We start from the raw sequence: 26,596 nt of genomic DNA on the forward strand, positions 1-26,596 counted from the left end.
CACCTCTTCCACCTATTGTTGTACCCCTATGTCGGCTACTTGCTCAAGTTTATTAACCTCTGGTGTGAAAGAATGACCAACATCCCCTTATGAAAGCAATGAATGGAACACTTCTCCCACCATCGTTTAAATAGCATTGTAAATTCTCTTAAAAAGCCAGTAACCACAACTATGTTCTCTTGGTGCAAGAAGGCCATGTGAAATAACTCTTCTACAACAACAAGATCTAGGAGTTCCTCCAAAACATCCACAAACATTAAGTAAGATAAACCATCACCAAAGATGAATCCATGTCTCTCCTGATAACTCCCACTACACCAAGATATTGAGCTACTCATGGCATCATGACGAACATCTCCTAAATGAAGATAATCCATGACTCTAACACAATCAAATATTTATCTTGCAATGCCAACAAAAATAAGTAGAACTAAGATCTCCAACTCTAGAAGATAAACAACATGCTACAAGTCCTTGTAATTGATGATTCAAGTACTCAACATCATCCATGTTCTTATCTCAAAATACCATACCAATGTACAAATGACCATAGACAAGGCCAACTAACAAAGTCTACATCAACACTAAATCAACCTAGTGGATATAGACAATCCACATCTGAGTCATCTCACTGCAATCAAATGGTTGGCCTGCTGACATAACTTGCATATTCAAACATAGATTTGATTTTCCAAACAAATCTACAATTGAGCACCATATCTAATGAAATAAATTAGCATTCTTGCAAATCTGAAACTTTTCTCCATCCACAAAGGTCTAATAGCCTGAACAAAATCTTTCCCACAGATCTGCAGACCAGTAAAATTTTTGTTAACATACAAAACTTGAAAAAACCATCTATTCAATCTCACATCTTTTAGTAGAACAAAAAAAGTACAAAACCTTTAGAGGAAATAGGTTGTCAAAAATCTTTTCAAATATATATAACATACCAACTTTACAACCCAAAAATATCCAATGGCAAAATATATGCAAACATTTCCTCATTGAGAAAACTACAAACCTCCTCATACCATGCATGAAACATACATGCAAAACTACAAACTATCTTGCATCCAAAAACAACCCAAGAATCATAATATGAAAAATGTCTTATTTGCGAATCTACAAAACCACAAGTTTTGATGACTTGTGTAAAACCTACAAAACCATCATGTCATGTGACATACATGCAAACCCATATCCACTTATCTTGAAGACCCACAAGTCTAAAAATCACCAAAATGGTTAAAAACCTGAATAATGGAATATTTCAAATAAGCATAACCATAGATTTTGAACAAAAAATCTATAAAACCCTCAAATCCAACCAACATGAAATTGAAAGAGGCAAGTACAACCAACCAAAAGAAAAAAGAGGTCCAAGAATTTCAAGCCCATTTGTAGGCCAACTCCACAACCATCATTAAGTACATGCACACGAAGGAGCTAGGCTATTTCAAAAGCTTCCAAATCATTCAATGATCAATCTCGTAGCCTAAATGCATTCAAACTAATGAAATGGTGTCTTCCAATACAAAGGACTAAATGCAAGCACTTGGCATACGCACACTAAACCATAGTCATGACAAACACAATTTCTTCATATAATCAAGGAACCAAACACAGATACCCAACATGAATACTCTACTACACACAACCATAGAAAGAATGAAAACCAGCATGCATGAGGGTCATAATATGTTGTCAAACAAGAGCTTCCAAATCAATATCAAATAAAATGTAAACACCTTATCAACTCCATAAAACTTTATCTTTTCTATCCTTCAAAATGCCTAATGCATCCAAAAAATAATATCAACTGTAAAACTTCCAATCAAACAAGGATTAATAAACTACCAATTTATTCAAGATACTCAATACCATGGAAATTCACATGCATTAACATGCAAGTACATGCAACACACATGCAAGTACTTGTAACTCACATGCATGAACATGAAAGCACATGTAAACCATAAATCTAAGCTTTGATACCAAATCAAAGAAAATGATGAAACCAAAAATACCTCTGAGAACCAATGTGCAACTTTAATATGCTATGTTTTTTCTTTTAAAGAGGCTTCTAGACAAAGCTGAAAGAGAGGGTCATCAAAATCCATGTGGCATATTTTTCGACCACCTATAAGCGGAAATTTGACACATGCACATCCTTTTCTAACCTCTCACATACTTCCAAACTTGGGAACTTCATTTTTGCTAAAAACGGGTATGAGAGATGCTTGTATGCACCTTAAAACTCTCATAAAATCTATCAAATATGACAACACTTACAATTATTAAAGATTCTATCACAGATTACCAAAATTAACCGATTCTCTTACAACTCATCATAACCCATCTTAGGCACCCATATTCTCCATGCAAGATGCCTTCTAACACTTGTCCAACCTGCCATAAGAATTTGTCATACAATAATGACTTACATAGGTTTCTAAGATGCTAACATATGGCAAAATATCTCTACTAAAGTGGGACACCTACTTTCCCACATAGGAACAAAATACATTCTTGTCATCTTCATGTCACCTCCCAATATGAAGACAATTCATCATGCCATGTCACACTAAATGATCTAAAATATGATGAGCAAGAAATTACAATTAAATCATTATATAAATAAATACAATGCTTAGGAACAATTAAGGTTCAGGCACCTTAATTCGCAACAATTTTGTGTAGAGATAAGGTCAAACGAATTAGGAACCCCAAAATCTGGGACTTATCCCCCTAAACACCCACCCTACAAGCTTGAGGTCATAGGGGCATCCTTTGCCCAAGGACTGCTTAGGTATCCACTTCAAAATGAGATTGAAATCAAATGTAATTTTCCTCACAAGGTCTCTCAAAGGATCTACACATAGGTTCCCATAACCAAAGTTTCATTAATGATTTCCAGCAATTATTAACACCTAACAATAGGTAGGAAAATGCTTGTCTAGGCTAACAATTAGTAAACCTATATTGAGGAACCTCTAACAAGATCCTAATTCAATGCTAGTATTCTAGAACCCTTATGATTAGCTATCAAGGATATCACACAATATTTGGTCCCCTAATTATAGCTTATAATATAGGGTTTTATTGAGGATTAGAACATGATAACCTACAATGTGATTTGGTAAAATCACAAGTGCATTGGTTCTTGATATCTTGAATCTCTTCATCATACTAATAAGAAACCTCTTAAAAATTTGTGTATGAAGATTGTAAATGATGTTCAATTTACATTCAATATGCAAATATATTCTATTAAAATAATCTTCTTGTATATATTATAGCCATAGTGTATGAATCTGACTATCTTCTTGTTTGTGGCAGGTGAGTGGAGAATTTAATATTTTCTATGTCCTATCTCACGAATGCCACTCAATATAAGTATATAACAAATGAGGTACGGTCAAGCAATGCCTTGATCGGTCATGACCGATCAAGACATTCCTTGATCGTGCCTCTTTGCTTATACTAAACAAATGCATGTTCAACGTTAATACCAATCAGTGTGGAAGTATTATAACAAACATCGGTGTTCGCACAATGCTAACAGCCAATAGTTATCGGCATGTTAGCCTTAACAACCGATAACTATCAGTGTGGGCTTAACACCCGATAACTATCCGATAACTATCGGTAACCTTTAATATAATGCCACCCGATATTAATCGGTGTTTTGATTAATCATTTATTTATCATTATTTATGTTAATCAATATAAATTAAATACAAGATTTATTAATCGATGAACATAAACAAACTACATAGTATGATTATCAATGAATAGGTTATTTATATGCAAATGTAGAATGGCTATCAAAGAGGAATTAATTGCTTGAAGGTTTTATCATAGTTATCGATATGATAAATGATTGAATGAGAGACTTCATTTATCTCTCATTCAATCATTTATCTTACCGAAGCTATCATGCATTAACACTCCCTCTTAGCTAGGTAAGATGAATGTAGACAATATATTCAAGCATCACAATTCAATTGATAGTTAGCATTTTAGACATTTTTAGGAAATCATACCACCTAATCATATGATATGAAGTATCACCTAAACACGTGATACTGAAGTCCATCACATTGACAGGATATCACCTAAGCATGTGATATCAGTATTGCCTACACATGCAATAATTAAGGATAATCATATGAGAAAGATTAATATCTCATCTTATCCAAGTTGTGATATGTGCAATAACACTTTATACAAATGTTTCATCACAACACAATCATGGCACATCCATGACACACTAGAGATCCAACATGATAACTGGTTTGGACATTATAAGATCGTCACCTTATAATGTCCCCATTCAAGTGTTCACTATCTTGAGAGATTGTCACCTCTTAGATATGAACCCAAGGGATAGAATCCAAAAATTGTCCTATCATGATAAAGAGGTTTACACATTAAACATCTTATAGGTATGCAAATATAGATTACAAAGCAAATTCCCTTTCTATCATACCTAAACCTTTTCTGAAGTGATCAACCTTCACTCTGGAAAGAGGTTTGGTCAGAATGTCTGCAGTTTGATCTCATGTACAAACATATTCCAGTTGAATTGCATTCCTATCTACCATATCTCGCACATAATGGTATGGAATCTCAAAATGCTTGGATCTGTCAAGAAACACAAAGTTTACTGAAAGTTTTATGCAGCTCTGGTTGTCACAATGTATAAGAGTGGGTTTTATAGGTTCTCCAAACAACCCCACCAGTAACTTCCTAGGCCATACTGCCTCTCGAGCAGCCATATAAGCTGCAATGTATTCTGTCTCGGTGGAGCTTTTAGCTACAGAAGACTGCTTCCTGCTGATCCAAGATATCATAGCTGAACCTAGACTGAAGCAACACCCTGAAGTGCTTTTCCTGTCTGTCACACTTCCAACCCAATCTGAATCTGTAAATCCATGTAAGTCTATATCAACTTTCTCATATTTGAGACCAAGGTTTAGGGTACCTTGTAGGTATCTCATAATGTGTTTTACTGCAACCAGGTGTATCTCCTTCGGTTCACACATAAACTGACTTAGAGCATTAACTGCATAACAGATATCTGGTCTTGTATTTACCAGGTACATCAAGGACCCAATCATCTGTCTGTATTGAGTAAGATCAATGGGTTGTGACTCTGATGCTTCTTCTTTAAGTTTATGTAAGTTGGTTTCTATAGGAGAGGTCATGGGTCTACAGTTTAGCATTCTAAATCTCTTCAAAATATCCAAGGTGTACTTTCCTTGGTTTAGTATAATGTTGTCAGAATTCTGCCATACTTCCAATCCTGGGAAGTAATGAAGGAGTCTTAAGTCCTTCATATCAAATTCTTTGGATAGATCATTCTTGCATTGATCTATAAGGTGATCATTTCCTGTGATTAATAAGTTATCAACATATAAAATCAATATTAGCATACCACCTTTATTTCTTTTGTAGTAGAGATTAGGATCTGCATCATTTTTGGAGAAGCCTAGTCCTAAGAGATAGGTGTCAATTCTTTCATACCAGGCCCTGGGAGCCTATTTGAGCCCATAGAGAGCTTTCTTGAGTCTATACACATGAAACTCTGTATCATGAATTTCAAACCCTTCAGGTTGCTCTAGGTAGACTTCTTCTGAGATCTCACCATTTAGAAAGGTTGTCTTAACATCCATTTGGTGTACCTTCCACCCTTTTGTTGTTGCAATGGCTAATACAACTCTTACTGATGTATAACTGACAACAGGTGCAAAAGTTTCTTCATAATCTATTCCCTCCCTTTGTGAGAAGCCTCTAGCTACAAATCTGGCCTAGTGTTTTTCAATACTGTCGTCTGCAACATGTTTGATTTTGAAAAGCCATTTAGATGAAACCACAAATGTCATGGTTGGCCTAGGAACAATCTCCCAAACATCATTTTTCATAATGGACTGATACTCTTCAGACATGGCATACTTCCATACTTGATGTTCAAGTGCATCCAATACATTGTTTGGTTCAACTTTAGAGAGACCATTCATAAGGGCAACATAGCTAGTGAATTTATTAGGCCTTTTGCTTTCTCTGAAGGTTCCTAAGGGAGCAACAAACTTCTGAGCTTCTTCTACAGTTTTGGTGGCCCATAGTGGTCTTTTCTTGAGGTTTTCTCTAGGTGGACTTTGAGTTTCACTCATTTTCCTCAGGATTCTCCCTCTGAAGCTTAGGAGTAGGATCTCTATCTAAGCTAGGGTTGGGAATATAGACTTTAGGATCTATAGAGCTTTGGGCTCTTTTGAAGGCTAAGTTTTCTTCAAAGATCACATCCCTACTTAGTTCAATATTCTTTTGACCAGGTATATATATCATGTAGGCTTTGGAGGTTTCACTGTATCCTACAAAGATTCCCCTTTTTCCAGAAGGCTCTAATGTTAATCTTTTCTCCTTAGGTACATGAATATAGACAGGGCATCCAAAAATCCTAAGGTGGCTTATATCCGGTTTTGATTTAGTAAAGACTTCCTCAGGGGTCTTATCTTCAAGATGAAAGTGAGGACATATGTTTTGTTGCTTCTGCCCAAAGATTGATATTTAGATTCTGACCAAGAATCATAGCTTTGGCAGCTTCAACAATTGTCTTATTTTTCCTTTCTGCTATCTCATTTTGTTGAGGGTTGTAAGGTATTGTTAACTCCCTCTTAATCCTTGAATTTTTACAAAACTCTTTAAATAATTCTGATGTGTATTCCCCCCATTATCAGTTGTTAGGGTTTTAATTTTGTTTCTTGAGTAGTTTTTTGTTAGTGATTTGAATTCTTTAAACCTATTAAGGATCTCTTCTGATTCTTTACATTTCAAAAAGTAGATCCAAGTTTTCCTAGAGTAGTTATCAACAAATATTACATAATACAGAAATCCCCCCAATGAATTTACAAGCATAGGTCCACATACATCAAAATGAACTGACTCTAAAATTTTACTTGTTTTCCTAGTACTACTCTGAAAAGCACCCTTAGTATTTTTACCTAGGGCACATCTTGTGCATGCCCTTGAATGATATTGTTTTAGCTTAGGTAGACCTGTGACAAGGTCTCTCATTGATGATAAGGCTCTAAAATTTAGGTGGCCTAGTCTTCTATGCCAGATTTCATTGGCATTTGTAGTTTCATGAATTAGGGCTAAGTTGGGCTCTGTACATAGCTCATATAAGTAGCCTTGTCTTTTACCAATTGTTTTAGCTTTCTTGATGGATGAGTTCTTTGGCCAAGCCAACACTTTGTTTTCCATGAAGGTCACTTTGTATCCATTGTCCTCCAGTGCTGATATTGAGACAAGATTCCTCTTAATGCCTGGAACATATAGCACTCCTCTAAGTTGTAATGATACACCTGACTTTAGTTTGATGGTGCAATTTCTAACTCCTTTGACAGGGTGTGTAAAGTCATCTCCAATGGTTACCTCCTCATCATTCTCCTTTTTCATGGAGTCTAGTACTTCTCTAAATCCTTTGATGTGTCTGGATGAGCCACTGTCGATCACCCAGGAGTTCACTTTGTTTGATGCTTGATTTGTGAGTGCTGAATATAGCGCATACTTCTTGGAGTCCCCTTCCCTTTTTGATTTTCCTGTTTTGGCAAATGTGGCTTGTTTAGCTCTTTCTAGACATTTAGCAACATAGTGCCCAAATTTGTCAAATCTATAACACTGAATTTGAGAGGTCCTTCTTGAAGGAGTTCTTGCTGTGACGACCTTTTCTCTTCCTGAATTGCTTCTGCTTGCCCTTTTTGTTTGAGTTCGTAGCTAGAATTTGAATATCTTCATCTATATTCTTTTGTTTGATCCCTTTCTTATTTTGCCTTGATTCCTCTTGGAGACAGTCAGCCTTTAGCCTATCGAATTTTGGAAAGTTATCCCTTGCACTGATGCCTTGGAAAAACATTTCCCAGATACTAGGCAACCCATCTAAAGCAATGAGGGTTAATTCTTTGCTTTGGATCTAATATCAAAGGGTTGCTAGTTCATCCCTTAAAGTAGATATTCGCATGAAGTAGGCATTGACTGATTCCCTTTTTATCATGGCTATATGATTTATCTCTCTTTTTAGAGCCAAGGTTCTACTGGCATTGAATATCTCAAAAGCGTCTTCAAGTGCTTTGAACATGTTGAAGGTTGTTTCATGTTTCTTTATAATAGGCATAATATTGTTCCTTACCCCATCAACTATGATTTTGATAGCCTTATCATTTCCTTCTCTCCAAATTGCTTTGTCAGGTTCAGTCTCAGGTTCTTTAGTTTCAGTCTTTACAAATGATTCAACTTTATTTTCTTTTAGAATCATTTGAATTCTGAATTTCCATGCGGAGAAGTCGTCACCCCCTGCGAGTCTGTCTTCAAATATGATAGTGCTAGCCATTGATAGGATTGTGATGTTGAATATATACTTGATTTGAATTTTACGTAAAATTGAACAGCCTCACGTTCGATTTAACTTGGCTCTGATACCATGTAAATGATGTTCAATTTACATTCAATATGCAAGTTATATTCTATTAAAATAATCTTGTTGTATATATTATAGCCTTAGTGTATGAATCTGACTATCTTCTTGTTTGTGGCAGCTGAGAGGAGCATTTAATATTTTCTATGTCCTATCTCACAAATGCCACTCAATATAAGTATATAACAAATGGGGTACGGTCAAGCAATGCCTTGATCGGTCATGACCGATCAAGACATTACTTGATCGTGCCTCTTTGTTTATACTAAACAAATGCATGTTCAACGTTAATACCAACCGGTGTAGAAGTATTATAACAAACATCGATGTTCGCACAATGCTAACAGTCGATAGTTATTGGCATGTTAGCCTCAACAACCGATAACTATCGGTGTGGGCTTAACACCCGATAACTATCGGTAACCTTTAATATAATGCCACCCTATATATCATATGCAACTCGATATTAATTGGTGTTTTGATTAATCATTTATTTATCATTATTTATGTTAATCGATATAAATTAAATACAAGATTTATTAATCGATGAACATAAACAAACTACATAATATGATTATCAATGAATAGGTTATTTATATGCAAATGTAGAATGGCTATCAAAGAGGAATTAATTGCTTGAAGATTTTATCATAGTTATCGATATGATAAATGATTGAATGAGAGACTTCATTTATCTCTCATTCAATCATTTATCTTACCAAAGCTATCATGCATTAACGAAGATGACCTAGAAGAATTAATATCCCAATTAGGATAAATTTACTAGCAATAAGAGTAGTGATGTACTCAATATATAATCCCCATGTGGCAATCACGTGAAGCCTCGATATTGCTCTAATGTTATTCTACTAAGATTATCAAGCATAGATTTCAAAACCAACATCTGCAACAACGATTCTTAACGGCACAAGCATAGTCAGAGGGCTACATCACTTTCTCTCTCCAGTTCTCTGAAACTATTGATTGAAGCATCGGTTTCCCAATATTTTGTTTTTGATTAATAAAGCAGTGAGAATAAGGGCACTAACCCTTTACATAGTAAAACAATTAAAAATCATAGTGCAGAAACAACGCTATAACAACAATTAATAACAACTATTAGCGAAAAGGAACCAAGTCTTTAAAAATCAGACACAACAACAGTCACAAAAAACAAACTACAAGAGTGCCTTATAGAAACTCCTCCATTTTTATAAGCGTGCAGAAAGCCACGGACACTTTAATTTTGTTGTTGGAAACTTGTGAATGTTAGCATATTTATAGGTTGATTTTAAGGTAGAAATTTCCTTAGTGACTAAATTTTTTATTAATCGCTTTCATAGATAGATGTCTTCCAAAGCTTTGTTGGCCACATGCATAGAATTTCATGTTCAAAAAGTAAGCTAATACAAAGTTTGTTTTTGGGTGCTGTCATCCAAAATTTTTGCATGTTTCTTATTGTTTTGCATGAATATGTCTATTTTCAACTATAACTGTTTTTTTTTTTTTTTTTGTTGTGTTGATGGATTCATCTATCTACACTTCTTGATGATATACATAAACAATAAGTCATGAAAAATAACTATGATTAGAAAATGTAACGTACTATTTGATAACAGAAAATGAAAATGGCTTTCACTGTTAGATGCACATGAGACTGCATTATATACTTGTATATAGGCCAGAGGAGAGTTGGCAGAATCCCACCACGACATAAAATGTGGCAATAGATTGTATGATCACTATATTAATAGAGGCATTAATTATGAAATTCTAGTATGCTATGAAACGTCTTGGTTAATGCTGCAATTTTCATTCAAGATACTAAAGACGAGACATAGTAAGATTTGCTGTCTCTGAGACATAATGATGTACAGCAGTACAATTTTGTATAAATTTCAGCTTCTTTTACTTGCATCAGATACATAAATGATAAGTTGCATCTTCTTTTACTCATTTTTATTAAAATAATATTCTTTATTATTATTTATGGTCAATGATATAAATATTGTAAATTTAGTTTCTTTCTATTTTTACAATTGTTTCTTTTTAGAAACATCATTGTTGTAATTCTTTATAATGATCTTCTTGATCATTTGCTAATACAACTAAATTTTTACCAATTACTTCTCACTAATATGGTATCAGAGCTAAAGGATTTTTTACAAAAAAATATTCAACAAAAAATTCAAAGAGAATTTTTCAGTTTTTTATTTGGAACTTTTTTTTCTTTTTCGAAATTGTTCCTTGGGCTCCTCTCTGCAGGTCCAGTTCTCCAGATGCAGGAATCGTCGTATTAGTCATTTCATGAATTGTTTTGAACATCCGATTACCTCTGTGTCGGAATCGCTTCGCATCTTTCTTTTTCGTGTGATTTTTCATGGCCTACAAATCGCCCTCGACTTGCAGTTTTTCGCGGCTTCTATTTACCGCACAACTTGGGTTTTTCTTCCGCGTGGTCTCTAAGCACGACGGAAGCATTTTCGTTGGAATTTTTGGCGACAGCTCCTTCAAGCTTTTCTGCAATATTTTTCCCAATGCCCTCAGTCTGTGTTTTCTTAATTCTTTTACGCCTTCCGGGTCTTCTTCCAACAACGGCTAGGATTTTTCAACCCTTCTAATCTTTTCTTCATTAAACTTGAGAATTTTTTCAGCATCCTGCATTTTTTCACGACCTAGGGTTTCTACAAATTTGGTTAGGGTTTTGCCCTTCATCTGCAGTCTCAAAAATTATTCTGATTACAGATTCCTTGTGGGTTTTTCAAGACCTCAACTGGGTTGTCATCAGATTTTTTGGGTGCATCCTTTTTGTGCCTTGGTTTTTGTGCCCACAGATTAGACTCGAAATTTGTGCCAATCATACATTTTAAAAAAAATCGTACCCGCTTCTTCCTTTGTTTCATATTCATGTCCTTTCAGATTCTCTCATTTACCATGCATTGGGAAACGTGCAAGATGGCTTCATTGACCAACTTGATGTTGGAAGGCAGTCAGCAATTTAATGGCAAAAATTATAACACCTGGAAGCAACGCATGTTGACAATTTTTGAATATCGCCGCCTTGATGATCTGGTTTTGGGAAAAGAATCTCGTCTTTCTGTAGCCGAATCAGATCAAGACAAATTTGATGATTGCAATTGGGAAGTCGTCATGCTTCTAAAGCTCTTTGTCACAAATGACCAGTTACCTCAAATTGCTTCAGGCAAATCAGCCTCAGAAATCTGGAAGCATCTGAAGGAATTGCATGAGACATTCGACAAAAGCCGAGCGTTCTTCCTGAAGAACCAGTTATTCTCCATCATGATGGATGAACCCATATCCTTACAGGAGCATCTCACAAAGATTAAGGACATTCAAGATTGGCTCGAAGTTATTGGTCGGAAAATGGAGGAAAAGGATATGGTAGTCATAACCCTGAAAAAGTCTACCAAAATATTACGAGCACTTCATAGGAACTTTCAACATTACATCTACGAATGTTGATCTGAAATTTCCAGAGTTATGTACCAAACTTCTACAATAGGATCATTGGAAACAATAGTTTGGTAGTGGTGCCACTTCGTCCTCCTCTAAACAAGCCTTTGCAACTAAATCCTGTAACCAGGATAAGGGCAAAGCTCAATCCTCTCAATCATCTCAGCAGAAGAGCTCCAGCCAGTCTCACAAAGGTTCGAAGAAGAAGAAGGTTCGGTGCAATTATTGTCACAAATATGGCCATATGATCAAGGATTGTCGCAATTGGATAGCTTCCGAACAATGGAAGCAGGGGGCCTCAGCCTAAAGCCAATGTCATTGAGCACACAGAGCAGAAAGAGGCTGCCTTTTACACCTTTATGGCTAAAAGACCTGTCGACCATGTGAAATCTTCTGTTTGGTATATAGATTTTGGTGCTTCTCGACATTTCACTCACACGTGTGATTGGTTTACAAAATTCTCTCCATATATTGATTTTGTCATATTTGGAGGAGGTGAAGAGTATAACGTTGTCGGCAAGGGCAATGTTCAAATGCAGTCTGGTGGGAGGAATCTCGTATTCCTCACTATATACTACGTTCCTGGCATGGAACTAAACCTTCTCTTAGTGAGTCAGATTATGTGGCATTCTCCTCAGCTTGATGTCATCTTCAATGCACATAAGTGTTCGATTGTTGATCGTGCGACACACACTATTGTTGTTGTTGGTATCGAGGATCATGGTCTTTACAGACTTGTGGATACAAGTGATTCTCTTGAGTATGCCTTCACAACAAAATTCTCCTCTATCACCAGTCTATGGCATCAGCGATATGGTCACCTAAGCATTGCTCAGCTTGTTCGGGAAGATTTAGTACATGGCCTACCCGAAATTCAAACTCAGAATTAGCGAGTTTGTGGAGCTTGTCAGGCTGGGAAGCAACACATGACACCGTTCAAGGATGGTGACTCATGGCGAGCCTCTAAGGTACTATAGTTGGTCCACGTTGATGTATGTGGTCCATTGAATACTCCTTCTGTTACTGGGTGCAAGTATTTCTTGCTTTTTGTTGATGATTTCAGTCGCAAAATGTGGGTGTACTTTCTCAGACAGAAATCAGATGTGTTTCCTATATTTCAAAAATTTAAGGCCTTAGTAGAAAAAGAGTCTGGTTGTTCTATTATTACTTTCTCAGACAGAAATCAGATGTGTTTCCTATATTTCAGAAATTTAAGGCCTTAGTAGAAAAAGAGTCTGGTTGTTCTATTATTACTCTTAGGTCTGATGATGGGGGGGAGTTTTGTTCTACCGCTTTCTCCACTTTCTGTGATACACATGGCATAAAACGTCAGTTAACCACACCCTACACCCCTCAGCAAAATGATGTTGTAGAATGTCGCAATCGCACCATTACAGAAATGGCTAGGTCAATGAAGGAACACCGGATGTTCCTAAGAAATATTGGGCCGAAGTAGTGTTTACTGCAGTCTATCTCCTTAATCGGTTTCCCACACATAATGTTAAGGGGAAGACTCCTGAGGAAGCATGGGCTGGTCACAAACCCAAGATCAACCATCAGAAAGTTTTTGGCTCTTTAGCATATGTATGGATTCCAGATGCCAAGCGCTCTAAGTAGGATTCCAAGAGTCAGAAGCTTATGTTTACAAGATACAGTGACAACCATAAGGCCTATCGGCTAATTGTTGTAGACATTGATCGTCTTATCTTCAATCGTGATGTTGTCTTTGATGAAGACCGAAGACTATTTCAGCTTTCCTCGTCTGAGCATAATTCTGAGGATCAACCTTTGAAGGCTTCTAATTTAGGTGTTTGTCTTCCATTTGGTTCACCTGATGGGAGGGATGATGCAGATTCAGTATTTGATGATGCACTACCTAAATTTCCTTCGAATGATGCTAATCTTCCACTTGTTCCAAATCCTCTTCCACCTTGTTGAAGTGTTTTTTATGCACATGCGAACATAGAATAAAATACCAAGGTATCTTATCCTTCCTTGAACAAAGTTTCCCCGAATGTTGAAGATTTCGCCTAAGGATCAGTCGAGGCAACTCCAAGGTTCTAGTATGTAGGGTCTCTATGTGTGGATAAGCTCTTATGGTGTGATGTGATTATGCTGGATTCACAAGGGGACTTACATTTGTATGCTTGAAAGCTTGACTTGTTGGAACTCAAGTCCTATCTACTCACCAAGGAGAATAAAGAAATAGCAAAAAGTGAAAGGCTCATAAAGTCTACTCTAAGGCCTAGAATGCGAGAAGATGGATGAATGACTAGTTGGAGTCCTACTGGGCTAGGTCTCACCATCAAACTGAACAATTCAACACCAGCTTAGTGCGATCTTCTAAGGGATGCTTCGAATATGTTCAAATCGTTACACCATCTGACACTGATCACCATTCAAGTTAATGCATGAACAATAGACGCGTAACGACTCGAGATTAAGCTCATTCAATGCCAATTGACCACGCAGGACACCCTTACAATCAACAAGAGGCTAGTGGTTTGGACTAAACATTCCACGCGAGTGCATTCAGTAACTTCATTCAATCTAATTATCTATCATCTAAAACGAAGATTCAATAAGAGACTATGCATATTGCAAAGAAACGACACACTTCACCATAACTTCAATGAAAATGGAGTTCATTTACAATTTAGGCAACAATTTCTTGCCTTCTCCTCCTAATCTACTCTAATTGTTATTCTATTCACTATTCTAGCTACTAATTCTTAGCTATTAACCTTTACAAAATGAAGAGCCAGAGCCTTATATAAAGAGCCCTTTACATTTCAATGGCTCTGATTGATTTACAATCAATGGCTAGGATTAGAAGATGGAAACCCTAATTAGAGTTTGTTACAACAAACTCCCTTAGCCACATTCAATATTTGAGACCCAATAGGAAACAAGGGTAGGTGCCTCAAAGTTTATGTCATCACTAGTGAGTCAGGTACATTGAATCTAGACATGCTAATGTGGACCTATTTGACTGGAGGAACAGTGATTGGGATGCCACCTTGTCTTGCGCTTGTGCTTGGTTAATCAAGGAACGTTGTATTTTTTGATATTCACTGTGATGATGATGAGAAGCTAACATTGATTAACTCTTCTGAAACTATCTACTTCTTCAACGTACCCTTGCACTGACCTGGTTGATCTTCCTCTGTCTTTGATGTGCTTGATGAATGATGTACCTCTCATTGACTCTCATGTGTTTGATGAAGCCTCCTTCTTGATTTTGCATTATGGTGATAGGAAGTCATGGTCAAGTCACCTTCTTTAGTAGCTCACTTTGCCTTGAAGTGTTTGTAAGATCTTTCTTTTGACATCCTGTGGCTTCTCTGTGTGGTAGAATGAGGCCTTTGATGATATCTTGGTCTTTTACGTGCAACTCTTTGAACACTTGAAGTCCTCCAACTTGGAAGCACCTTGAGTCCTCCTCCATGCATTTGAAGTGTCCTTAATGATGATGAAACTGGAAGAGGTCGCCCTTGTCCTGGCCTAACCTTCCTCCATCTTGATTTTGTTGATCTGCAAAACAAACAAAAGATGATTAAGTACACATGATATATTGATTCTAACATGGCATTTCTTACCTTAAATCATCAACAAGAAGGCATGAAGATTAATTTCGCTCTGGATCCTCTCCAAGGACGGGACCTATAATAAAATGCGCTCTGGATCCTCTCCAAGGTAGAGGACCTATAATGAGATTTTCACTCTGGATCCTCTCCAAGGTACAAGACCTATAATAAGATTTCCGCTCTATATCCTCTCCAAGGTACATGACCTATAATGAGATTTTCAATCTGGACCCTTTGGAAGGGTCAAGAGCAATTTTTTTGCATTTTGCACAAATTCTTCACTTTCTCATCATTTTTCTTTACTTCAATTGTCTCCAAGGCATGATAACGTCCTAGTTGAGGTTCCAAGGCATGAAATTAGTTCATATTTGAAGCAAAAAGGAGGGTCTTAGGAAAATTTGCTCTGGACCCTTTGGAAGGGTAAGGAGCGATTTTTTGTCATTTAGCCTTTAATTCATCATTCCCTTTGCTTCAATTCACTTCTCAAGGCAAGTATACATCAATCATCCCTCAATCATATCATAGGAACAAAAACTTTGATTTGAACAAGGAGGAAATATGTGTTTTTAGGAGAATTCGCTCTAGACCCTTTGGAAGGGTCAGGAGCGAAATTCTTCCTAGGCTCAATTCATCATTCATTCATCCTTTCTTTGCCTTGAATTTAACTTATTACACCTCCTCTTATCACCATCAAGTCAATTCGTTATCAAAACAAGGCTCCCTTAGTGCACTAGGTGGAATTGAGAGTCCATCTAAGGATTTCGCTCTGGACCCTTTGAGAGGGTTAGGAGCGAAATTTTGCATTTTTAGGCTCAATTCACATTCAACTTGCCTTGGATTTAACTTTTCCACCCCTACCTTATCATACTCAAGCCAACTTGCTCTCAAAGTGATGTCTACTCAATACTTTTGGTGAGGAAATAAGTCTTTCTAAGAATTTTGCTCTAGACCCTTTGGAAGGGTTGGGAGCGAAATTGATGTTTTAGGCTCAAATTTTCCATTATTGACTTCATTTTCAACCTTTCCTCGTCAAAAACAAGTGTTTTGCCTTCAAAGATGCTTGGGAATGAGTTAGTTTAAAGGTTTGTGCAAGGTATAATGCTTTATGAAGAAATTCGCCATGGACCCTTTGGAAAGGTCAGGAGCTTAGACAAATTTCGCTCTGGACCCTTTAGAAGGGTCAGGAACGAAATTTGGAAAATAGGGCTTGTCCTTGATAAAGTTTTCTCTTAGCTTGCTTGATTAGCTTCAAACCATCTTAGGAAAATACCTTGAGGGCAATTTGCTTTAAAATTGTGAGGACAATACATGTTTTTGAGAAATTCGCTCTGGACCTTTTGGAAGGGTCGGGAGTGAATTTCTTCCTCTAGACCCAATTCTTCCTTCTTTTCACTCATCTAGCTTTAACTTGTCTTTTTGAATCCTTTCCTTGCCATGTATGTCCACCATTTGGTGTCCCTAGTGAAGAAATAAGTCTTTTGGAGGATTTCGCTCTGGACCCTTTGGAAGGGTTAGGAGCAAATTTTGCAATTATGCTCAAATCCTTCAAAGGGTTGGGAGCGAATTTTGCAATTATACGCAAATCCTTCACTTTCCATCACTTCATTTTGTTTCACACATCAATACTCTCTCAATCACACCATAGGGATAAGGTTTAAAATTAGGACCAAGAAGGGAGATATAAGGAAATTCACTCTGGACCCTTTGGAAGGGTCAGGAGAGAATTTGAGGAGTTAGTCTTAGACACCATCCAAACACTCAGACTTCACCCTCTATCACATTGTTCTCACCTTAGGACATGCCAACAAATCACCTTAAGGAAGTGCCTAGTAAAAATGTTGAATGAAAAGTGCATCTTAACAATTTCACTTAGGTACCTTTGGAAGGACAAGACCTATCTAGGGATTTCGCTCTAGACCCTTTGGAAGGGTTTGGAGCGAAATTTGTCTTTTTGCACAAATTCCTCATAGAACCTTCCTCACTTGGTTGCAACTTACTCACAAGGCCTGCATGAATCAATCTTGCCTCAATCGCGCCAAAGATTTTGACCTAAATAAGAAGATCAAAGGAAATTCGCTCTGGACCCTTTGGAAGGGTCGGGAGCAAAATTTGTCATTTTGGTCAAATTCCTAACATTTTCATCATCCAATCTTGTTTGAATATGCTCACAAGGCATAAATAGGTCATTCCTCATTGTTCAAGGCGTAGGAGCAAGGATTTGAGGTCTTAACTGGGGGCAAGAGAGGAGTCTAAGGAAATTCGCTCTAGACCCTTTGGAAGGGTCAAGAGCAAATTTTGCAAAAATGCTCAAATTCTTGACCTTTCTCCAAATTTTCAAGTCTAGGCTTGGTCGTTAGGCATTTGTAAGGGCAAAATAGGTCAATTTTATACCAATCAATGCCTAGAGGACAAGAACTCGTCATCCATTGACTTGACCAACTCAAACCTTTAAAGGGAAAATCCTTGATGATACAAACCTTTAAAACCTTCATTCACTTCCTTAACTCAAAGACATAGGTTTCAAAAGGCAAGACTCCTAACAAGATAATATAAGGACTTCCTCAAACTCAATCAAGACTTAACCTAGAAACAAGAGCAAGGCTTGACCTAGAGAAGGCTTTCAAAGAGACCTTGACCTGGACCACCTACTGACCCACCTCAACTCAAGTAGACCTACTCTCCAATGCAAAGGCTAATAACCAAGACCAGACAACCAAGCAAAGAAAACTAACCCTAGAAAACAAAAAGTAGGGGTCCCCATTTGCAATGGGGCGATGTGTGAATACGTCACAACAAACCTCCAATTCCAATTATTCCTCCTCCATCTGATGTTGGCACGTCTACTCTCCGACCTAAATGGTGGGCTAAGACAATCAGTGATCTTTGTCCTAATGAGCTCATTGAGGGTCAGAAATAAGGGCAAATAGCACAATACAGTTAACTTTGCTCTCATGGCCAACATTCATAGTATTTGTGAGCCTCAAACCTATACAGAGGCAAAAGGGATTCCAGATTGGGAACAGGCAATGGATCTAGAATACCAAAGTCTTCTGAAGATCAACACCTGGGTTCTCTCTTATCTTCCTCCAAGGAAAAAGCCCAAGCTGCAAATCGGTGTATAAGGTCAAGTATCATGCAGATGGTACTTTGGATAAGTATAAGGCCAGATTAGTTGCTTGAGGATTCACACAACGAGAGGGCATTGATTATGAGGAGACATTTGCTCCTACTACCTAGATGAGTACCATTTGTCTTCTTCTCACTATTGCAGCTCAATTTAGATGGAAAGTCCATCAAATGGATGTTAAGAGTGCCTTCCTCAATGGTGAGTTGCAAGAAGAAGTCTACATGGCACAGCCTCTTGGTTTCAAGGTTGTCGACAAAGAACATCAAGTATGTAGACTTAAGAAAGCACTCTATGGACTCAAACAGGATCCTCGAGCGTGGTACATCAAGATTGATCAGTACTTAGTTGCTCATGGTTTTCAGCGTAGCCCTTCTAATAGTAATCTGTATATCAAACATTGGTGATGATGTTCTCTTCCTTGTTGTCTATGTGGATGACTTGATCATTACTGGCAGTTCAACACATTTGATTACAGAAATCAAACGAGACATGTGCAAGGCTTTTGATATGACAAATTTGAGGCTTCTCCATTATTGTTTAGGTGTTGAGGTTTGGCAGACTGATGGTAGCATTTTTATTTCTCAGTCTAAGTATGTCAAGAACTTGCTTGACAGGTTTCGAATGCAAGATTGCAAACTTGCTTTCACACCTATGGAGACAGGACTGAAGTTGTCAACCAAGTATGATTCTCCTCTTATAGATGAAACACAATTCAGGGAACTAGTGGGCAATCTCATCTATCTTACTACTACTAGACCTGATCTTAGTTTTGCAGTGAGCTACATTTCATGCTTCATGACAACCCCCAAAGCTAATCATTGGGTAGCAACGAAGCGTGTGCTACATTATGTGAAGGGCACCTCTGATTATGGACTTTTTTACACTAAGAGTCATGATCCTACACTTAGTGGCTACACAGATTTAGATTGGGCAAGTTCAGTTGATGACAGGAAATCAACCTCTGGATATGTGTTTAGCTTGGGATCTTGTGCAGTCATATGGACTAGTAAAAAGTAGCAAGAAGTGGCTCTCCCCTCAACAGAAGCGAAGTATCGAGGAGTAGTTAAGGCAGTGTGTGAGGCAGTTTGGCTTTGTCGGATGCTTGCAAATATGCAAATATCTCAAGCAAGCCCGACTCCCTTGTTCTCAGACAATCAAGGAGTTCTCAAACTTGCCAGGAATCCAATCTTCCATGAAACAACCAAACATGTAGAGCTTCATTGTCATTACATTCAGTAGTTGGTTGAAGATGGGTCAGTTCAGTTGCAGTATGTTCCAACTGCGGATCAGACTGCAGACATTCTCACCAAGTCTCTCAACCCAAATAAGTTTGTTAAATTCAAGGGGCAGCTTGGTGTTGTTGACAGGTTGACCATTAAGTGAAGGTATTAGAATAATATTCTTTATTATTATTTAATCGTCAACTATATAAATATTGTAAATTTAGTTTCTTTCTATTTTTACGATTGTTTCTTTTTAGAAACATCGTTGTTGTAATTCTTTATAATGATCTTTTTGATCATTTGTTAATACAACTAAATTTTTACCAATTACTTCTCAATAATAATTTTTGCACTTTATGTTTCAGATATTGATTTTTCTATTTTATTTTTACTGCGGTCCACAATGTCTGGAAAAAGAAATTCACCTCCAAAACCCATTGGTCTATCCCCAAACTCTGAGGAACACTGTTAACAACATAAATTTAAGAGACCAAGAGATGCAGCACTTGAAACGTTCACAGACCTTTCAAAGTACATGCACACAGAAATTGAAGAGAATTCATTGTATAACAGCAGACTGATACACTTATAAGCAAGGGTTAACAGAGCACAGTTAATAGCACTTAGAAACAGCAAAGAGAATACAGAAGATACGTTTCCATTAACAGAAAACTATTTACAAAACTAAAAGTTCAGCTCCCCTACCTATCCACCCTTCTATCATTACAAAACTTCAGTTGAACATATCCTTTCTTTGCTAACAAAGCAACCTCCTCCTAACAGAACACTAACTCTCTATTTTTAGTAATAGTTGTTTCCCACCAGTTTGAGCCATTATTAGCTACATATAAACATAGCAAATACAGCTAAGACTATTCCCTAATTCTGAGGAATCGTTCTGATTGTGCCTCCTGATTCATAGGTGTCAGTTTGCAACAATCACCCCTTCTTTTAAAATTTTTGAACCTCCTAGTTCAATGCTTATTTATATTAAACGAACTTCAACAAGTTAAAACACTGAGATCTTAACAACCTAACTATTACATTTTCTATTTTTGTGATGCAGGATTGTGTTTTTTATCCCAGGATGTTGTCGCAACAAACATCCAAAAAAGAGTTTGGAATAGATGATAGAACCATCCTTCTGACTTAAAGAATCAAGCCATGGAGTTCATTTCCACCACATTAGATATCTCCACAAATTATCACATTTTTTCTTCTTCCGCCCACAGCCTCTTGTTGGAGTAAGTATCCTCCTCTGCCAATTGGTTTTCTTCCTTTATTCCCAGCTCCTTGAAGGCTTAGTAGTCCTCCTCCACTGAAGATCATCATTGCTCTTCGCATCACTCATACCAGCTCCTATCACACCTGCAAAAAAATCATTAAAAACAGAAACAAAGTTAAGGGAATGAAAATTTCCCATAAGTGCTTCCTCCTCCATGTTATGCCATTCAGGCATGCTTTCAAGTTCTTTTATAAGGTCTCTGTTTCTTGAATCCACATGATGTCGTCCACAAATCCACTCCTTTTCATATCCTTCTTTGTTGCAGAATAGATATTTGTGCTTCTATTTCGTCCCTGAGTCACCCTCGTTACTTCCATAGGAAAGTGAAGATCTTCTATTCCTTTTTCCTCACAAATGGGATTCTCTAGAGTCTAGACATTCCTCTAGCTGCTCCAGGCAAGTTTTGTTTTGTAAAAACAATAAATCTTCATCACATATGAAGATCCCAAAGATCTCCATTTTTGTTGCAGCTTCTTCTCCAATGTGGATTGCTTCCACTGCTACAACATTTTGGGCCTCCTTTTGTGATAAGCTGCATTATTCTTCGTTGCAATCTTCCAACTCTTCTCTTTTTGCATTGTCCTCTTGAATACCATCCCCTTCTTTAAGGTAACGCCAATCAACAATTCCATTCCATTTATCCTCTTTATCATCATCCCATTTATCTATCTCTGCTCTCTATAACTCTAAAAACATCTCATTCAAAGGTCTTTTATCCACTCATATTTCTACCAAAACTTCAAGGAATTTTATATTTCCCTGTTCTAACAATTCCATACCTTGTCTAATCCTTGACTCGATGGCTTTTCTCTCTGAGAATGGCTCTTGCTCGCAAGATGAATATTTACGCCCACCATTCTTTTTCACCTTCTCACAACTTTTCAACACCTTTGCTGTAAATTTCTTTTTCTTTGCTTGTTTATTGTTCCATAACTCACATTCCTCCCACAGGCATCAGAACTCTTTCAGCTCAATCTCTAACTTTTTGCAATTCATTTTGGTCGTTTGTTAGCTTCTTCCTCTACCTTTGTCTAACCCTTCCTTCCAACTTAACTATCCTCCATTTTAACAACATGGTACCATTCCATATTTGCATGCACAGCCAAAAACCAAATACACAGTTTCAACAAAGGGAGATTCAATTGGCTTTTGACAACTACAGCAGTTTGGAAGTAAGGGAATCATCCACCGTGCCCACCAATTAATAAGGCAGATCAATGAGGAAATAAGCCTCCAGAATATATCAAGTAAAAAAACAGTAACATCATATATTAACAGATAAAATGGAAAGTCTCTGCTCAAAACAAAATTTGATCTTCCCCTCCTTGCTTTCAAATCCCTTCTTCCTATGCTTTCTCTTACTTCAATCTTCAATGCTTTATCCTAATTCAATCTTCTTCAGGATCACTTGAAAATGCAGATACTTCACTTGAACTGCTATCATTACAATGTCACTTTCTTTCTAAAGGAAGATGTGAAGGCTCAAAAAGGTTGTGTTATGGCTGCAACACATCATACTATGGTGAGCTCCATACCCGATCTGTTGAAGGCCGACAACACTATCATATTTGTGTCTCCTTTTAGGTGGAATGCTTATTCAACAACTATAACTCAGAACTAACAGCAATCTACTATATCAATAGATTTCTCACCTCTTTTGACTCAGCAGCCTTCAGATTTCCTCACCCAAAAATATTTCTAGTTTGCATTTGATGCTAGAAAATTTGGATGTTGCTCCCAGCACGTACAAGATCCTCAAAACAGCAGCAATGGCATTCACTCGCACTGCCAAGAAGACCTAGTCAAATGCGGACTCATATTGACCTCGGTCTTGAATATATGTAGCCTCAAACTACTTACCATCTTCTTTGGTGGTGCCCTCCTTTTCTTTTGATCTTCACACCAACAGATCTCGCTTTTCTCTTTAATTCAGCCTCACATTGTATTCACAACACCTCCGCTGCCAAAGAATGACTGAGAACAGAACTCAGTGAATATCTCTCATTAAATGTATTTTTGCTTTGATACCAAACTGATGCAGCACTTAGAACATCCACAAACCTTTCAAAATACACGCAGAAAGAAATTGAAGAGCATCCACTGTATGACAGCAGACAGATACAGTTATAAGCAAGGGTTAATGGAGCACAGTTAATAGCACTTAGAAACAGCAAGGAGATTATAGAAGATATGTTTCCATTAACATAGAAAATATTTACAAAACTCAAAGTTCAACTCCCCTACCCCCCCTTTCCATCGTTACAAATCTTCAGTTGAATGTCTCCTTTCTTTGCTCACAAAGCCACCCCCTCCTAACAGAACACTTCACTCTCAATTTTTAATAATCACGTAACGGTTGTTTCCCACCCATTTGAGCCATTATTAGCTACTTATAACAAATACAGTAAGACATGTCTCCTGATTCTGAGGAATCGGTCTGATTGTGCCTCCTGATTTGTAGGAGTCAGTTTGCATCACCAAGCATCTGTGGTAGACTTACAAAGTCCTAAGCTGAGCCAGCAGCAGCAAACTTTGGTGTCTTGACTCTATCAACTCACAAATTTTGACAGAAATTTGCAGAATCTTCTACGTTGCTGTGTTTTTGGTAGAACTTGCCTGAGACTAAATCAATCTCGGGGCCGCCTTGTTTCATAAAGTCAAAAGCGATATCAAAAATCCTGAACACTAAAACTCAAAAGACTTATCATCATTTAATTAACAGCGACCATTTTAAAATTTTAGACCCTCAGCAACTCGTTTAATCTATTAAGTATCTCAAATTCATTAAATCATGAGTAGATTCTCAAATTGGGTATCTGCTATATGTAACACAGCAACCTGTTCACTGAAATTTAAGACGATTTGCACTTTCAATATATGTCAAAATGTCTAATTTCTCTAGGAATACATTTTTTTTAATTTGTTGTGCCAGGACTTGAGCTTGAACTGGTAAGGCTAAGTCCCAAAACTATGATTTGAACCATTTCTTAACCGACTTCCAACTAATAATGTTTTCTGATGTTATTACTGATGAACTTCCACTATAAATGGAAAAGCCTAATGTTTTGGTTTACTGATTTCATGTATTCATTCTTGAAGAACTGACTCTGGTGTTCTAATAGCTACTACACCAAACCCATAATTACAACTTCTTCAAACATGTGGGTGCCGGAAAACTTGTTTGCACAACATTATCGTTCGCTCCGCACACTTGGAGAGTTCCCATTTGGAACATAACAATTAAATTTCTGAGATAATTTTCAGATGTAACAAATCTTCTATGTATTTTATATTCGCCAATTACATCACACTTAATGGCTGCAGGGCGAGCAATTAGCTCTCTTCAAAAAATTGATCATTACAATGCGTACCTTGCTTAAAGCGCAACTAGATGGAAAGGGCTTGCCTGCCTTCTGCCAAAGACTCGATCAGTTAATTTGCTGTGCTTTTTGAGTCCTGACGCTCACTTTCTCCATCCAAAATTATGGTTTTGTTGAGCTCTCTGTGCGCAATGTGCGGTTGGAGGCATCAGAGATGGCATTTTCATAAATTGTCCATAGTGTTTGAGATTCAGGATGCCCTTTTATAATCTTGCTAACAAACCTTGCCTCTGTCATCAACAATACCGTGAAAAAAGCAATGTTGAAGTCATTGATGGATTTGATTTTCTGCCAAACCAGAAACCTGGGCCTCGTAGTCTTTTCCAAACTGACTGTTAATATCCCAGGGTGCTTCACTGCATAATTTGCAGGGAGTTCCATGGTATTAACTAGAAAGTCCATTTTTTTCTTAACATTTTCCTTGGAGAATTTAAGGAGTAGAGGGCAAGCTCCAAATAGTTGCCAGATTTCTTCAGCCGAGAGCCCGCAGTATTTGAGATTCTCTATCTTGGCTTCTAACGTTTCCACGCGGCTAACAGCCACTATACTTACAATATATTTGAACATTTTGCTTTCCTTGTCAACGCCAATCTTGTGAATGAGATCCACGCGTGCAGGCGTTAGAGAAGTGCGCGAGAGAACGTCCGGTTGTACCCGTAAGAAGCTAAAGAGCCCCGTCCCACAAAAACCCCATCCTTGCCAAAAAGCGAACGAGGGCTTGAGGTTCTTCTCCAAGCTAAAACTGAGAAGTCTTGGTGATTTTAACAGGGCTTTAACGAGCACATCTTGTGACTGAAATACTTCCTTAAGAAACACCATCTTGGGAAGAAGACTGGAATTAAGGCTATTGCACAAAATGGATGGATTGATCGTCAAAAGTTTGGCCAGATTTCGATCCACAAAACCGAAATCTTCCAGTAGTTTGAGCTTAGGTTCCAATGTTCCTTCTGCTCTTCCGATAAGCCGGGGCATTGTCTTCATTATTTTAGCAATTTGGACTTCAGAGCAGCCGTGCTTCTTCAACGAATGAATAAACTGCTCTACCTTGAGGAGAGCTCGAGGATTCTGGAATTGGGGAGCCAACTTGAGGATCCGAGTAATGTCGGCCTCAGACATGTTAAGTTTGGAGGAGTCGAAGAGTGAAACGAGGCTCTGAGAATGAGCTATAGTTGAGAAAACATTGCGAAAATGGAATGGACGAATAGAAAACAATTTGCAGCATAAAATGGAGTTCATGGGAGCTGCTACAACAACAAATAGGTTACAGCATAACGTGGTGCTCATCGTGGAAGCTGAAGCAACAACAGAAGGATAGGGTAGGGTTTCTACCAAGCTCAGTTGTATGGTAAAATAAATTAATAAAAATAGGTTAGGGTTTCTACCAAGCTCAGTTGTATGGTAAAATAAATTAATAAAAATAGGTTAGGGTTTGAATATTTGTTAGTCGTGCGTGATCAGTTCGTGCAATGAATACAAAACTAGGTCCTTAGGAGGTTCAAAGGGATACTCCATAAAAAAAATTCGTCAATTTTACATATATTATAATATTATATAACTAGCAATTGCACCTTTGTGTGCAATGGCTAGGCCGAAAATGTGTGAAAGGTCAATAATTTTTATTTTTTTGGTCTATTTTGTGCATATCCAGAAGGAAATGGAGATGGAGATATAGATGAAGAAGGAGATAAAGATAGGGGATAAAGAGATGGGGAGAGAAATAGATAAAGATGGTAGAGACAAATATATAGATAAGGGAACAGAGAGAGAAAGAAAATAAAGATATAGGACACAATATATAGAGAGAGGTAGAGAGATGAAAATATAACAAGATAGAAATAGGGGACAGATTAGAAGAAATATGGAGAGATGGAGATAAAGGAGTGAAGATATATAGATACAGAGGTTTAGAAAGAGGGGGAGAGACATGGATTGGTAAATAGTGGGAGACATGTCTAGAGATAGAGGGGGAAAGGGGAAAATAGAGGGAGAGATGAAGATGGAGGGATGGAGGAAGAGGGTGAGAAATAGATAGAGAGATAGA

At 37.4% G+C, this 26,596-nt stretch overlaps 2 protein-coding genes across 7 annotated transcripts; one reads left to right on the forward strand and one right to left on the reverse strand.

Moving 5' to 3' along the window:
• Positions 1 to 625: 625 nt before the first annotated feature.
• On the reverse strand, positions 626 to 25,944 carry LOC131035667 (transcription termination factor MTERF8, chloroplastic). Of its 6 annotated transcripts, none has more exons than XM_057967389.2 (2): positions 24,547 to 25,944; positions 626 to 809 (listed from the first exon to the last, which is right to left on the reverse strand). In XM_057967389.2, exon 1 carries the CDS (start codon positions 25,837 to 25,839, stop codon positions 24,658 to 24,660), a length of 1,182 nt encoding a protein of 393 aa, XP_057823372.1. In that variant the 5' UTR covers positions 25,840 to 25,944; the 3' UTR covers positions 626 to 809; positions 24,547 to 24,657. The 6 variants fall into 6 exon arrangements, with proteins under 6 accessions (XP_057823372.1, XP_057823371.1, XP_057823369.1 ...); XM_057967388.1 differs by lacking the exon at positions 626 to 809 and adding an exon at positions 20,530 to 23,135; XM_057967386.1 differs by lacking the exon at positions 626 to 809 and adding an exon at positions 20,530 to 23,149.
• Positions 19,019 to 19,684, forward strand: LOC131035707 (secreted RxLR effector protein 161-like). Its single transcript, XM_057967446.1, has 2 exons — positions 19,019 to 19,158; positions 19,282 to 19,684. The coding sequence occupies exons 1-2, from the start codon at positions 19,019 to 19,021 to the stop codon at positions 19,682 to 19,684; spliced, it is 543 nt and encodes a 180-aa protein (XP_057823429.1).
• Positions 25,945 to 26,596: the final 652 nt, after the last annotated feature.

Source organism: Cryptomeria japonica, chromosome 6 (assembly GCF_030272615.1).
Source record: "Cryptomeria japonica chromosome 6, Sugi_1.0, whole genome shotgun sequence".
Taxonomy (NCBI): Eukaryota; Viridiplantae; Streptophyta; class Pinopsida; order Cupressales; family Cupressaceae; genus Cryptomeria; species Cryptomeria japonica.